This window comes from Passer domesticus, chromosome 6, assembly GCF_036417665.1.
Source record: "Passer domesticus isolate bPasDom1 chromosome 6, bPasDom1.hap1, whole genome shotgun sequence".
Classification (NCBI taxonomy): Eukaryota; Metazoa; Chordata; class Aves; order Passeriformes; family Passeridae; genus Passer; species Passer domesticus.
In genome coordinates this window covers 35,195,026-35,209,798 of record NC_087479.1, presented here as the reverse complement: position 1 = coordinate 35,209,798, position 14,773 = coordinate 35,195,026, and the positions used below count along the sequence as shown (strand labels likewise).

Sequence of the window (14,773 nt, the reverse complement as noted above, 5' to 3'; positions counted from 1 at the left end):
TGGGAGGAAAAGGAGCAGGTGGATGATGGAGACTGGACTTCATTTGAAGGGGGTAGTTGAAAGAAGCCTTTTCTGTATCTTTCACTCTCAGTCTTCCTCATGTGTGGGCTGCATGCAATTCTGTCAGTCATTTTCATTGCAATTGGTTCCACTTTCAACTGGAGGAACCCAATGCTCACTGAAACACCAGTGGATAAAATAGGACTTAAAGGACAGTCACCAGGCTATAAATTCCCATCCCTGAGTCAATGCATATTTTAAGCCAAATGAAAGAGATCTGTCAAGAAAACCTGGGAGAAAATAGAAGCTAAGCTAACAGTCTGGTATCTGGGATGCTTCACTGGAAGATGCAGTATCAAATCCCCTTGAAGAGAGGAGGCAATGAAACAGAGTCTTCCAGCATCCTGCATGAACTCTGTACCCACTGGGGTGTCTGTAGAAGACAGCGAGAGAGAGAGAGACTGGAAGAGACTGGCATATTCCCTGTCTCTCACTTTTCATCTCCCATGTTTTCTTCTTGTTGGAAACTATTAGAAGCTTTTGAAGTGGCCATGAAGTGCATGGACAAAAAAGACTCACTGCATAAAAGCACCTGCTTATCCTACTAGAGGTCCATGAAGCAAGCTGTTTTCCCAAAGGACACCTAGGAATATAAACGCGCTGGATTATGAGTGGATGAATGATTAAAGGACAGGAAATAAAAGGTGGATATAAGGAGCAAACCTTCATGACAGAGGGAGTTCACCAGGACAGTATCAGAGGGATGAATGTTGAAGGCCATGATGTTTGGAACTCACCTGGCAAATAAGTGAGTAATAAATGTGACAAACCTCCTGGTGGCATGAGAATATGCTGAGTAAAGCAGAAGGGTTATCTGTGAAGAGCTTCAAAACAACCATATGCTACCAAGTGACAAGGTGAGAAGACAGCAGGAAAACTGCAACCTGGACTGAAATTTGAAAGAAAGGACATGGGATAAACACTTCTGACCTCATTATATCAACATGGGCTCCTGGGCCTATTCTTAAAAATAATGTCAACTTAGTTTATGTTCCATAGCAGTTAGAGAATTAAGTGTTTGTGATACTTTGGGAAGGGCTAATGAACACAATGGAGAAGGCACAATGGAGGATTGCACAGCAATGTATCTGCATCTCAAAGACTGTGCACTTCTGGTCCTGCCATCTGCAGATCTTAGCAGAAAGTACAGGGCTCAGAGAAGACCAGTGGGAAAGATTTAAAAGTGCTTCCATACAAAAGGAAAGATTAAGGCCAGACGAAGATTGGAAAAGAGACAACTGAAGGTGTTTATGTACAAACCTGAGTGACTCCTTTGGTCAAGAAGTCCTGAAACCAAATTGCTGCAGGTATAATCTAGGGAAATAACCGCGTCTGCCTGCCCTGTTCTTGGATCTGTACCTGGATGCCCAGTGCTCAACACTGAGCCAGGCTGGCTTCCATCCCATCTGCTATTACCAACCCCTGAGCTCAGCTGCACCCCAGATGAGGAGTACTGCTTCAGATCAACTAGACTACTAGATCAAATAAACAAAATTATTTTATTGGGATTTATTCATGTCCAGATAAGGATAACAAAGATTTTTCAGTTAAATAAGAACTAATTTATTGATATATCTGCTCTCAGAAATTAAACCTCAAAGCATAGATATGGCGTCAGCAGAAACTTTCAGCTGCCATCAGACAAAGCGTTAAATATACAGATGGCTACAGACAGGCCAGAAGCGTAACATCCCATGTCTCTATATTTTGATTTCTTTAAAAAAAAACTATTTCAAAAGCAATCTGCTTCTGTCTGTGATGCTACATCATTGCCTGAAAACTGGAAAACAAATCCATTAGAACATTTTTTTCATGGCAGGAGTGTGAACACAGTATTAGGATTTAAGATGCATATGCATGACTGGCTGATAAATTTGCCTTTAAAGGGCACCAAATAGTTTCATTACCAAGGTCTTGTATGGATAGACAGTGGATTGCTGTGCATCCCACAATCTGCCTGTCAGTTGTTTTCAGGTATGTGTTATCAGACCAGGACCATAGAGAACTTGGAAGAAAGTGGAAGACACTAAGATTAAGGTGTCTCAGAAGTTGCTACAAATTTTGAATGCCTTGAGCTGTGAACTTATTGCAGGAAAGGATTTTTGGTCATGCCTTACATACAAGGCTTGGATGTGTCTGCGTACACAGTAGCAGTTACATAATGAACACTGGAGCCCTGAAGACTGGGTGTACAGAACCACTGAACAGCCCCAGCGCCCAATACAATGGGATAAGAGGCAGCTCAGCCAGCCTTTCCTGAGCTCAGGCTGGAGCCTTGGCCCAGGACCACTGGAGCACAGAGCTGCCCCGTGCTCCTGCCAGGCCTGCCAGGTTTGCTGCCATCTGGGTACCCCACCTGCACCAGGCCCTTGGAGAGATCTTTGTTCAACTCCATAGCCAGCCCTGTGGTGCCTTTGAAAAATCTAGGCCTGTTTTCGCATTTTGCAACTTTTCTCAAGTCCCAAAGGACTAAAATTCTTCTGGTTTCCTTCCCAACCCAAAAAGATGCACTTCAGAAAGCATGGCCCCTTCCCTTCAAACCTCCTGTTTAGAACTGATTGTGGCTAAAAGCCCATAAGTACAATGCTATGTAAGGGAAGCCCATAAGTACAATGCTTGGGGAAATATTACTGGTTTTCTCCCTCATGTGAGGACACAGGTGAAGTTCAGAAGCCAGCAGAAATTCAGCATTTAACCTACTTCAGCACCTTTTGAAACTGATCCAGCCTTTATCTGTGCATTTAGACACTGCCACTTGATCTTTTCAAATCTGCCCTGTATAAAAGCCCTAAAAGTAGTCTATTTTAAAACAGACTACACTGAAAGTATCCCTTAAACTCTCTCCCCTGCTCTCAACACCTCACAAAGCTTAACTAAAATGTTCTGTTTTCCCACAGGCATGCTCTAAGACTACTTGGCCACTTTCTACTTGAGAAACTTCAGTGAGAGAGAAACTAGTGTGCACTTACACGCAGAGTTTCATTCTGTCTCACCCTTTTCTCGTCATGAAATGGTTCACATCTCACACCAAGCAGCCCTGGTTTTTCCTGTTCTGCTGGCCCCTAGATTGCTGGGAAAACACCTCAAGGGCTCTTGTCCAGGACTGCTGCAGCTCCTCCAGTGATTGTTGTGTGAAGAACTTGTCTGCCTTTTCTTGACCTCAGATGGGGATGTCTTTGCCTGCCAGCACCTTTCTCTGAGGCACTTCCCATCATTTCTGCCCACTCCAGCCACAAAGACGACAGGATGCAGGTTGCATGCCTGAAACTGTAGGACCTGAGGATGAGATCTTACAGCAGACCAGAGACCCACACTACATGCTGTAATTCCAATGACTCTCCCCTACGTAAGCTATGACCCATATTTTGACTGTCCAATAAATGGCTCACTTAAAAATCAAATATGGCTAAAAACTACAGGGTTTTAGTGGGGAAATGAGATATAACTGCAAAATCAGACCAAACAGCTGTGGAACTAATGCTGGTTTGGGTGTTGCTTTTAGGCCAGGGAAGCACTGAAAAAAAAAAAATCACAAAGAGGAAGACTCACATTTTCATGCTATAGGTGTAACCTCATCAAGTTTTCACCAAGGAGGAAATTCCTTGCTTGCTTGAACAGTTAGTGGCACACAGTGCTGCTCTCACATATTTGGCCTCCATGCAGGACTTTATAGCAGACTAGATCAGCTAGAAAATGTCACATATGTAAAATTCTCCAATTTCAACAGCTCTAATTATGGCAGAACACAAGAAAGTATAAAGAGAGAAATACTGAGTAGGCAAGAAGCCAGTTCTATGTACTCCTCTCTGCCCCTTCTTTTTCCCTGACCTGAAAGGTTTCCAGGTTGAGCCTGACCTGAGGAAGAATATAAAGCAGAGGATGTCACAAAACAATCTACTAGTCAATAATGCTATTAGAACTTGCAGATGGTGATGACTGACCAGTCTACTAATGTTAAGCATAACATGGAAGAATGGCTTTTGTCAGATGCTTGTGCACAGCTTGAAAACACCTAACCTATTTTCTAAAAAATATAAAGGTGCTACAAAGAATGATAAAAGCAAATAGACGTACACTTATATTATCCCACTATTAGGATCAAATGGCATGGGTCATAGAGGAAACAAGAGAGTGAGGTGTCCCCAATCCCCCATCTATGCAATGCCTGCAGCAGAAGCTGGCACTGCAGAGATCTGGGCTGCTCCTTGGGGTAGAGCTGGATTGAGACAGAAGCCTTGAAGGAGGAGGGGCCAGGCAAGCACACAGTGGTTGTTTCTGCTGTGCGTGGGCAGACACATCCCAGGCGTTATCCCTGGCACACTGCAATTTGGGCATGACATAGCTTGTTCCTTCCATACAGCGGAAGTTATCACTGAGCCTCTCAGCTCTGGCTAAGCAAACTCCTTATGGGTGTGAGATAGAAAGAGATGCAAATGTGCCCCGGCTCCTTTCACAAAATAAGTGAGCAGTCAAGATCTTCAATTCTGCCAAGTCCTTCAATTGCTCAACTCAGTTTCAGCTCAGCCACAGGCAGACACAGCTTTGCTGCCAGGACCATTGGAGCAGCCCCTCTTCCTGCACCAGATCCCAGGAGGCAGAACAGCGGGCAGCAGCCACCAGACAAAGCGAACAAACTGCTGGAAAAGTGCAGGAGAGAAAGCAAGAGGAAAAAACAGAAATGAACTTTCAAACAGCACTAGGACAAGTCCCTGTTTTTTTGCCTTGTGGTGTGAAACCTCATTTTAGTTACTAGTTGGTGGCATTTGCCACTATCACAAGAGGTTAGGAAACTACATTTAGTCCTAGTCGTGGAATACACCCTTGTTTCAGTCTCTGACATCTTTGCATGCCAATAGCTGATAGGCTTCTTCAGCTGCCAGGAGCATCCTCTGCCCACAGCTGTGGCTCCCCAGCATGTGTGTCCTTGCAGGCAGCACAGAGTGAAGGACAACCAGGGGGCTCAGTCTAGGCCCTGATTAAAGCATGAGCAAGCAGTACCAAGTACAGAAAAAAGAAATCCCTAGAAACTAATCAGAACTGGACTGTAGGAAGTTGATTAATGGAGTGGAGCAAACAGCACTCAGCATCCACCAAGCTGCAGGCTTCTCCTTTCTGCCAGGCTCACCAAAGGGAAAATGGCCAATGTGAGTGCTCTGCTGCCAGCCACAGACAGAGGACATGTTGTGGACTTTCAAGGAGGGTACAGACTCCTGTATCACAAGCTTTTGGAATGCAGGCAAAACACAGCCTGCATCTGCTGGTGAGGTTACATCTTTCTTCTAATAACCCTGAAAATAGAAACCTTTTCATGATGAACAAAGTAATGCATTGCCCAGAGAGACCATGCATCTCCATGCTCAAAGGTTTTTCTTGAAGACTCAACTGGGTCCAGAGCAACTGGCTGGACAAGAGACTTCCTGAACCTGAGCTACCTTGCAAGAGATCATAAATTCTGCAGCCCCCAGCCCTGCAGTTTGGTAAGGATGTACAGAGTACTGCAGCACGCTGGTTTTACTTCCCATAGGAGTTCTCCAGTTGTACACACTTTGCTGTAGCACAGACAGCCCAGTCCACTTCAAATCACTGACACAAAACATTGGGAAAAATGCAAGCAGGTTGTGATACTCTGAAATTACCTTCTGAAAGGAGACAGGTCCCTCCATGCAAACACAGGAAAAGCTGGACAGAGGGACTTGATTCCTGAGACCTTGCTTACTGGGAGGGGCAAAGCCCCACAAAGTCCCCAGCACCTCTACCTCACCAAAGCTGACTCTGATTCCTGAGGCTGCTGCTGTAGAACGTGGGAGAGGATCTGCCTTTCCCAGACAGTGGCTGCAGCTGGTCTTCCTTAGAGAAAGGAGGTGTAAGGGGCTGCCATCAGCCACAGCCTGTCTTGGGGCTCCAGCAAGTTCAACCCACAAACTCCCAGCCCCACTCCCCTCATGCCCAGCTAAAGCTGCTGGGCAAAGGGGATCTTACTGCAGAGGTTTGAATATTTCTGTGACCTTCTTTTCCCCCTAGTACTTTCTTTAAAAGCCAGCAAGGATTTCCTCACCACTGCCATTATCAGGAAGAGGTGAAGGCATCTGTACAAGCCTTATCATCTCTTTGCTTAATTTCCCTCTATTAGTAACCACCTCAGCACAGCGCATGTCTGCTCCAGCTGCAGCAGTGGAGAAGGGACAGTATATCTCTCCTCCAGGGAATCCAGCTTTGGATGCCATACCAGCAGATAAACTGCAACCTCCTGTTTCCCTGCTGTCTTGCAGCAGAGCAAGTTGCTCACATACAGGACTAACACCATGCCAGGAGAGAGCTGACTGCTTAAAAAGAGGATTTGTTAGCTGTCAGCCCAAAGGAAGGCTCTAAGAGATGAGAGAATTACATAAAGATTTTAGAAGCAGATCAGTCAATCCTCCCAGGCTATGCCTGGTTTATGGGGACCTTTCCCTCAATAGAAAGAGCTGGGGAAAAGGCTCTCACACTACATGTTCACTGAGTTGGAACACAGCCTCCCACAGAAACAAACTATCATCTGTAACCACGCCTTTTAATGAGTGAAACCTGAATGTGTTACATATCATCCCATCTCCTCTCCCTTTAACCCCATAACAAGCTCCTCCAGGCCCCTTCCCACCAGTCTCTCCCCTCACAATCCCTGGCCCTATGTGCCTCACAGCTCACCCCTAACCACACCCAGTTACCACCCTCTGACCTGTTAGCCATGCCCAGCACCACTTCTGGGAAGAGTATTACCCATCACGCAGGCTGCAGCCCCTCTGTGGTGACATCCCCACACCCTGATTGGGGGATTTTGAAACAAGGCAGATAGCTGGATGTGGCTGGTTCAGCAGCAATCCAAAAACCTGTCACACTGGCATGTAATCATGGAATAGTAGTAAATTGCTTCCAGGAACATGAAACATTACTCTCTGGGAGAAATGGGTGAAACAGGAAGGCAGTCCTTGTCACACACACTGCTTCCACAGCCACCCACCTGCTGAGGCCAGTCACTGCTCCAACTGCAAGGAGATGCCTGCAAGTTGGATCCTGCCCTGGCTGACCTAGCACTGTGTGTGGTGGAGTGTGGGAACCTCTAGCATGAATTCATTATGAATGTGGACAGGGCAACTCCTTGACTTGAAGGAAGCTTTCTCCTTCAGCTCAGCTACCAGGATCCAATTACAAATGGTAAGACAGCATCTAGTTTTCTTTCCAAGATTCAACCTCAATTTTTCATCAGATGTTTCTATTTACTCTTGCTGCTTCACAGCTCACTTGGTCCAGTAACTTCACTGCTAGAAAGATGAATTTTCTTTCCCCACATGCCTTGTAGGGATTTATTCAGTGAACTGGAAGACACTTTCCCGCAGACTGACCTAGTTCCACATTTTTGAGCTGTGTGGAATGCTGATCCGGCGGGCCAAAAACACATCTGTTCAAAACACTTCCAAGGTCATCGCCCAAGTGAAAGATGGAGATCTGCAAAACAAAACAAACGCATTATTTGCCCCACCCTCCCAAACCTAAACCCTGATGTTGCACACTTTCAGGTTTGGCTCTGGGATGCTGAAAGCTCTGTGTGTCCTTGGGCAGATGAGCTAGGACAGTTTGGTTTTCACCTACATTAGCTTCAGTCCAAGTCAGTTCTAAAATCCTGATAAATTTTAAAAACAACCACTGCCTCTGCTTTACATCACTCTGGTGAAGCCCAGAGCAACTGTTAAAGGTAGCAAACCCTTGTAAATGGGAGAAGAAGATATATTTGTGCAATAATACAAGTAAAAAGCCAAGGGATTAATTTTTAACATATCAAGTAATGGCCTTCGAAGGGATAAAAATTAGATATCTAATAAGAATGGAACTCCTGTATCAATAAGTACTGAGAAAAGTGGTACATGAAGAAAGCAGGAAGAAATGGACACTCTGGAAAGTCTTAACAAATCCAACAAAATCAGAAAATGGTTTAGAAGAACCTTTAAAATGAGTTTTATTGTCAGAATTTTACAAGTAGCCTTCAGTGGCATCATACAAGAAGAACTCTGTTGCAAAACTCTAATAAATAGTCTGCCCCAAGTCCCAAAATATTTTTTGAAATAAAATAAAACCAAACTTAAAAAGAAAAGAGAATAAAAGCAAGACTTCAGGATGCTCAGAGATGTTAGCAATATTTCCCATTTACAAATAATATCAGGCATTTATATAAATCTCCTTCATACAAGTCATTAAAAAACCCAAGACATTCTAAACCTTTACAAAAGCACTCCAGAAATAGTTCCAAAGAGATCCATTTCCATGACAAAACATTAGAGAAGAACTCCATGGGGATTAGCATCACAAATGAAGTTTGAGGTTGAAGTGTAGTGTGTACTTGTGTGCAGCAAGATTAAAGATCACGAAAAAGGGATTTGAAGAGAGCATGGAAGTCTTTGACAAGACTGTGCCGGTGATTTTAATCTGTGTATTTGAGAATGTGAAAAAGGGGAGTGACCCCCCAAATACACTGCACTTTATGGAAGGCAATATTTACTAAGGTAGTAACTATATCCTCAGAAGGGAGTAGAAAAGGTTTCTCAGCACACTGCACAGTTCAATGCCTGTGCAGACCGTGGTGCTTAAAAGCTGTATTTTGACACCTAAAAGGTATTTTCTCTAGAGGTAACATGTTGTGGCAAGTTAGCTGTTCCTTCAAAGAACAAGAAATCAACTTTGCTGGCATGAAGCAGTTTGGGAAATCTCGTGAGAGACAATTTCACTGGGGACTCAGGATTTCAGAGCTCCAATCCTGTCCCAGTGCTTTGAAAAATACACTTCTCTAATTCCCCTTTACATATTCCTCTATCTTCCATAGTAAAGGATTTATAAGATCTCTCATGCAACAAAACACAACTTGAATAAACTTTTTTTCAAATCTGCTGAAAACAAGGGAAACAGAATGGGAGGGAAGGTACACAGTGATAGTTTGTGTGGTTTTTCATGGTGACATTTCAGGGGGGAGAAAAAAAGAATCTTAATCTCTTTACAACTTCAGCTTAAGTCTCCTGCATGTATGCAAGCACCAAACTCCCCTGGAAGGGCAGGGTGCTGTACTGAACTGAGCACTGCTGCTGGATTGCTGATGTCCCAGCCTGCCTGATGGGGTATGAACCGCAGCATGCCTGGTTTTGCTGTTTGTAAAGGTACTTGCAGCCATTGTTTCCACAGGAAACAAAGGCCACCAGAAATGCTAATGCAATAGATGTGTGATAATATGCCTGACCCATGGCTCACCTCTCTAGTCTCTCTCTAAGCTGTGATGCTGGTTGCACTGTACCATACACTATGGACACACGCTCTCGGCGATGTATGGGAAGGTAGCACTGGTAACCAAGCGCAAATTGCTAAGGAGACACCTAAAACATTGCATTACATCCCCTTGTCTGTGGCATACTTCAGAAAACAATGTCAGAAGAGCAGTAAAGTAAACATTTCTTTCTAATTTCCTAGATGTCGTAATATTTGCCAAAGCTGCAAGGAAAAGCAGATTACCTGAAACAGAGAGAAAGGAGTTAATGGAAATAGAGGCAGATGGAACAGCAAGCCTGATCCTGGCCTCCAAATAATTTTGTACATAACAGATAAAGAGACAATGTGCAAAAAATAGACATTCACATTTTAGCAGTTAAACTTTTATTTTTTTATTTTACCTTTTTAAAATTATTTACTTTGTTTTTTCTACAAAAGGCAGACATTGATTGTTGATCTGCAATTGTTCTGAGTGCGCGCAGAGATGCAAAAAAGGGTTATTGGAGGATGAAGAACAGGGAATTGCTCTGACTATACTTTCACATGTCATAATTAAGGTGGCATTAAAGCTTAAGTCCCAGTAATAATATTCATAACAGACAGTTTCCTTCCCCCTACACCGTTCTCAGTTCATATCAATTGTGTTGAAAACCCATTCGGTGAATTTCTTCAGCTTTTCAGTTGCATTCTGGGATTCCTCCTGTAACCTCAAGTTGTCTTCCCGCAAATGTTGCACTTCAGCCTGAAGGCTGGCCTTGTCCTCTTTTTCCTTAGGCATAAGGAAAAACACAGATCTTAGTGGAAATTTTAGGTCAGGCTTCCTATCTATCTAGAGCAGCATGAATCTCTTAAGAGAGCATAAATCTCGTTCTTTTTAAGGATTTTAGGTGCAGTAACAGACAGGATTATATTAGTGATGTTTCCTTGCCCATGTTTTGATTGCATGAACAGGAGTTCTTTGTATTAGATCCCAATACAGAAGCTGACTCCCCAGGTGATCCAATAAAATTGCCCATGACCCGTTCTGTATGTACAAGTGCTGATGGTTAACTAAGTAAAGGGCAGGGAATCTTCCTGCAAACACTTTCCCAGCTAAGAGACGTCATCTCACAACTGCAGATCCTTCTTGGACCAAGTAGGCATTAAAACAATACAGGAAGTTTCCACCGCAGAAATTACAGGTTTAGATAACACTGCCAACTTTTCATCAGCAGGATATATTTTAATGGACTAACTTCAAGCCTTTTGCAGTGTCACCTGAATTAGGAGTGGAGGTACTGTGAATCACCCTCCTAATTTAAGCAGAGGAATCAAACGCCTACAAATTCAGACACCCCATCCCAGCCGTGCATAATTAGAAGCCTGAGAAAAGTAGCAAAGAAATGTCTTTTTCTCATACCAGGATGAGACTGTCACAGGCTCAGGCATGGCAAAGCAGGATTACACAGTTATTAGCACCACCAAGCATCAACTAAATACATGTCTTACAAATCCTTCTGTAGATGAAATGCATACCTTCCTTAAATCTTCTTGCAGCATCTTCAGCAAACCTTCCAGTTGGTCCACTTTAGAGGCGAGAGTTGGAGGAGATTCCTTACTGTTGAAAGTGGGAAACAAGAATAGGTATTGATATGATTTGTTTCTTCACATGGGGTAGGTAGAAGCTTTGTCTATACCTAATATCTTTATGAAGGTATGCATTTGTGTGCACCAAGAGGTCACAAAATGAACATAATAAACAGTACATGGAACACTTGCAGCACATTAAACAACAGAGCAAATTTATTTTGTGATTATTTAGGGCCATCCCATCACTTAACTTCTTTCTACTTGAACTCACTGTATATGCCTTGAATTACCATTGCTTTGGACAGTTTCATGAACATCTCAGACAAGAAATAACCTGCAAAAAGATTCAACTGGACTTGAAATTCTTTTATTTTCACCTCCTAATTCCATCTTCATGAGAACTTGTGAAGAGTTACTGCATGAAGCCTGGAGATGGCATCCAAATGAAGACATTCCTACTCTTTTCCTTGTTTTCCCAGTATGCAGCTGGGAAAGCCTACACATCTGGTGTATTTACTTACCCTGTATAAGGCTTTATCTGTGCAGTAAGCTGGTCCTCAGCCTGATCACCGCTGGAAGCAGCACTCACAGGTCTGTGATTTTCATCAGCAGCAGCAAAGAATGAAGCTCGCTGAACTGAGAAGGCAAACATACAGAGAAAAACAATGGCAGCAGTAATGATTATTTGTTCATGCACAGCACAACAGCTACACTACAGCATCTCTGCAATTTGTCTGTTTCAAGCAAGGTAAAGTGATGATATGACATACCAATGTCCACTTGATGGAAGCAAACTGGCAGTGCAAGTGTTTGCACCAGGTTTGCCACTGGTACTGGAGTCAGGAAGTACTGGCTCTGGCACAAGCAGTACTGTGCAGATCTTTCTGGGTACAACTGAATGATACCACCCAATAACTTAGCAACTATATTTTAGCTTCTTTCACTCTATAAAGAATGGCTTTATCTTGAGGAAAGAAAAGCTCACTGTGTGCAATTTGACCAATACCATTTTTTAGAACCTGAATTTTTTTCCTTGTCTTATAAAACTTCTTCAGATTGAAACATGAAGCCTCTTTCCTGCCTTGTGTGTGCATTTCTTGCACTGTAACTGTTCAAATGTTCTTACACATCTCTAAAAGAACGTCACATGGTGTGACAAAGAGCAGTATAAAGAATTTAGCTTAATAAATTAAGCTCAGCAGCTGTTGGGCTCTCACTGGAAACAAAAGAGTATTTTCTTTTACGTGTGGCAAATTTTTATACTACAGATTGGTGTAGCTCAGGAATCCAGGCAGTTTTTCTTTCAGCTGGTACAGATACCACAATTTGTAACCTCAGGGGCCCATGCTGAGGACACCAATCAATGGCGTAGAGGAGGTGTTCAGGATCACAAATCAGAATTTAGGCTCCTTGGTATGTGTCAATCCCTACTGGCACTTGTCAGAGACCAGAGATTATACTAAGACCAGACAACCAAACACCAATGGAATTATACTGAGATCCCTCTCTCCAAGTCAAATTTGAATGTATATTTATAGCAGTGAGATGAAGCTGCCAGATAACACATTACTCCAGCTTTTCTTCATCTGAGCTGTCAGTTTGTTATCTTGACCACAGTGACTGCGTTCACACTTTTGAAGAGAAACACAAGTGAGTCTGGGGCCTACCAAGTGAGGGATTCAGGTTAATGAGGACAGTCAAATAAATCTCACCAAAAACCAGGGGATCCTTTAAAAAGAAACTGCCAACCACAGGGAAATGTGTTAAAACCAGAGTTTCACCCATATGTAGTGATGAAAAAAAATCACTACAAATTCATCTCCTCTTGAGGATCATGTCTTACATTGAACACTCTTCCCAAAACTGCACAGCAGAAATATGAGCCAAGCTGCTCCTACAACTCCTGTGGCAACAGAGCAGAGGACACAAGTACATCTTGAACACTCAGAGACACCCACTGTCCTAATGATAACTATGGCTACCACCAGAGAACAGCCAAGAAATCAAATTACTTCACAGACTTCTCCAACGTTGCTGAATAAGGTCTAAAAGAATCAAGGTAAGTGAAAAAACACTTCCATGAAAGTGGCACAGCATTTTTATGCAGACATTAGGAATAGGCACTTCTGTTTCACACACTTAGGAGACTTTTCCATTGGATTCTAGTAACAAATCCTCTTTCACCTAAACTGCATTTTAAGTTCAAATGTATCTGGACAGTTTACAGTTCTCTTCAGTTTACCAAATGTCATGGAGATGGAAAATGCCATAGGATGAAACAACACTTACATGTAAATCTACGTTTTTGGGGTGAGCAGAGGCAATGAAAAAGTATTTACCAGCAAGGCGTATTTCCCAAATTATCTTGTAGCAAACTTCAGTTGCACTAGATGTACTTCTCACTAGTGCAGTAAGCAAGCAATCTTTAGTGTGCTTTTCCCCTACTATATGACTATTTTTCCACTTTCGTGCCTTTCCCAGACCAGCTGCCTGCAACTGTTTTACATGAAATGAAAAGTGACCAGTTTCACAAAGATTTGGCCAAACCCTACCACCAAGGATTTCCAGTATGAAGAAATGGTATCTGACTATTACATGCAAAGTTTCAGCCTCTTAACACTTGAGTTGGTATTTTAAATGAACTTAAGCCTCAGACTAAATAGAAAATTAAGAACAAAAAATCTAAAAGTCAGGATTAAAATAAACCCAAACACAAACTCCACAGTTCTTAAAGTGCGCACAAAGACCAGCTTCCTAAGTGTTGTATTCTGAAAACTTACCTTCAAAAGCTTTGGCAGCATCTACCAAATTTGACCAGTCCAGATCAGAGGCAGAATCAGGCAATGGCATAAGACCAGGGTCTGGCATGGGCTGCCGTCTTTGCTCCTGGATATCGGTGAGGGAGCTGTCTGAGGCAGAAAACTCTCCTGCAGCAATGCAGAATAGATTACAAACTCCATAAAAATACCTGAAACTTTCTTTCTTAATATATTGAACACCCTAGTCTTAACTTTTCTGGCACAGCACTTTTCAAAATCAACCAAAATTCAGAAGAATGATGAACTGCAGTTCACCAGTACAGCCCTTCACAAAGCAGATTTCTAAAGCCAGCACATTCAGCTCCTTTCTAACTTGCCTTCATGTTTTCAGCTGAGTGCCTCAAAAAAACCCAAAAACCCACCCAAAACTGTGAGGATTTTCCTTCCTCTTTACAATCTTGTAAACCAATGGGAGCCGAATTAAGCCTACTAAGATGAATCAGAAAAAGAAATCCTTTAAAATTACTTCCAGAGCATTGCACATCTCTCAGCAGTTCAGTGAAGCCTTCAGATCTTTACTAAAACATAGCCACACCCACCTGTAAGCTGTTACACGGCTCACTATGGAAAAAAAAAAAAACATTGGCAAGCTTGAAAGGAGGATTCAAAATCCCTGTAATTTTTGTGCAAATTAAAACAACAAAAGTGAAACACTTAAGATTTTCACCACTAATTAGGGCAAGACCAAACTGTAAACCAAGAATGATCTACTTTATTTCAGTTCACTGCCTGGACAATCAAAAAATGTGCAATGCCTGGTCCCATGTGTGAGCTCAGAAGCAGCTTTCTCTTGCCCTCTGTGACAATGTAAAGAAGTTTTGAAAACCTTGTAGGCAGCATTAGAAGAGAGAGATGTAGGGGTGAGAAGATGGACTGGGCTTGGGAGGAAGCTGCTGAGAAGATTAGAGAAAAGAGTCTGCTTGGATCATACAGAACAGAAAGACAGTGTGACAGGCAGGATATAATCCCAAAATGCCTGAGTTGTGTTGTTTATTTCCCCTCCCCCCCTATTTTTTTAATTTAGGATAGTCTAATAACTA

General features: G+C 42.7%; 1 protein-coding gene across 13 annotated transcripts in view; it reads right to left on the bottom strand.

The window, feature by feature from the left end:
- Nucleotides 1-8,025: 8,025 nt before the first annotated feature.
- Nucleotides 8,026-14,773, bottom strand: part of SIPA1L1 (signal induced proliferation associated 1 like 1) — a 199,885-nt gene continuing 193,137 nt past the window's right edge. For all 13 annotated transcript variants that reach the window (XM_064424423.1, XM_064424430.1, XM_064424422.1 and 10 more), the window contains 4 exons: nt 13,695-13,841; nt 11,436-11,550; nt 10,861-10,942; nt 8,026-10,114 (listed from right to left, as the gene is read on the bottom strand). In XM_064424423.1, coding sequence (XP_064280493.1) covers nt 9,971-10,114; nt 10,861-10,942; nt 11,436-11,550; nt 13,695-13,841 — 488 coding nt within the window. In that variant the 3' untranslated portion in view covers nt 8,026-9,970. The remainder of the gene's footprint in view (nt 10,115-10,860; nt 10,943-11,435; nt 11,551-13,694; nt 13,842-14,773) is intronic.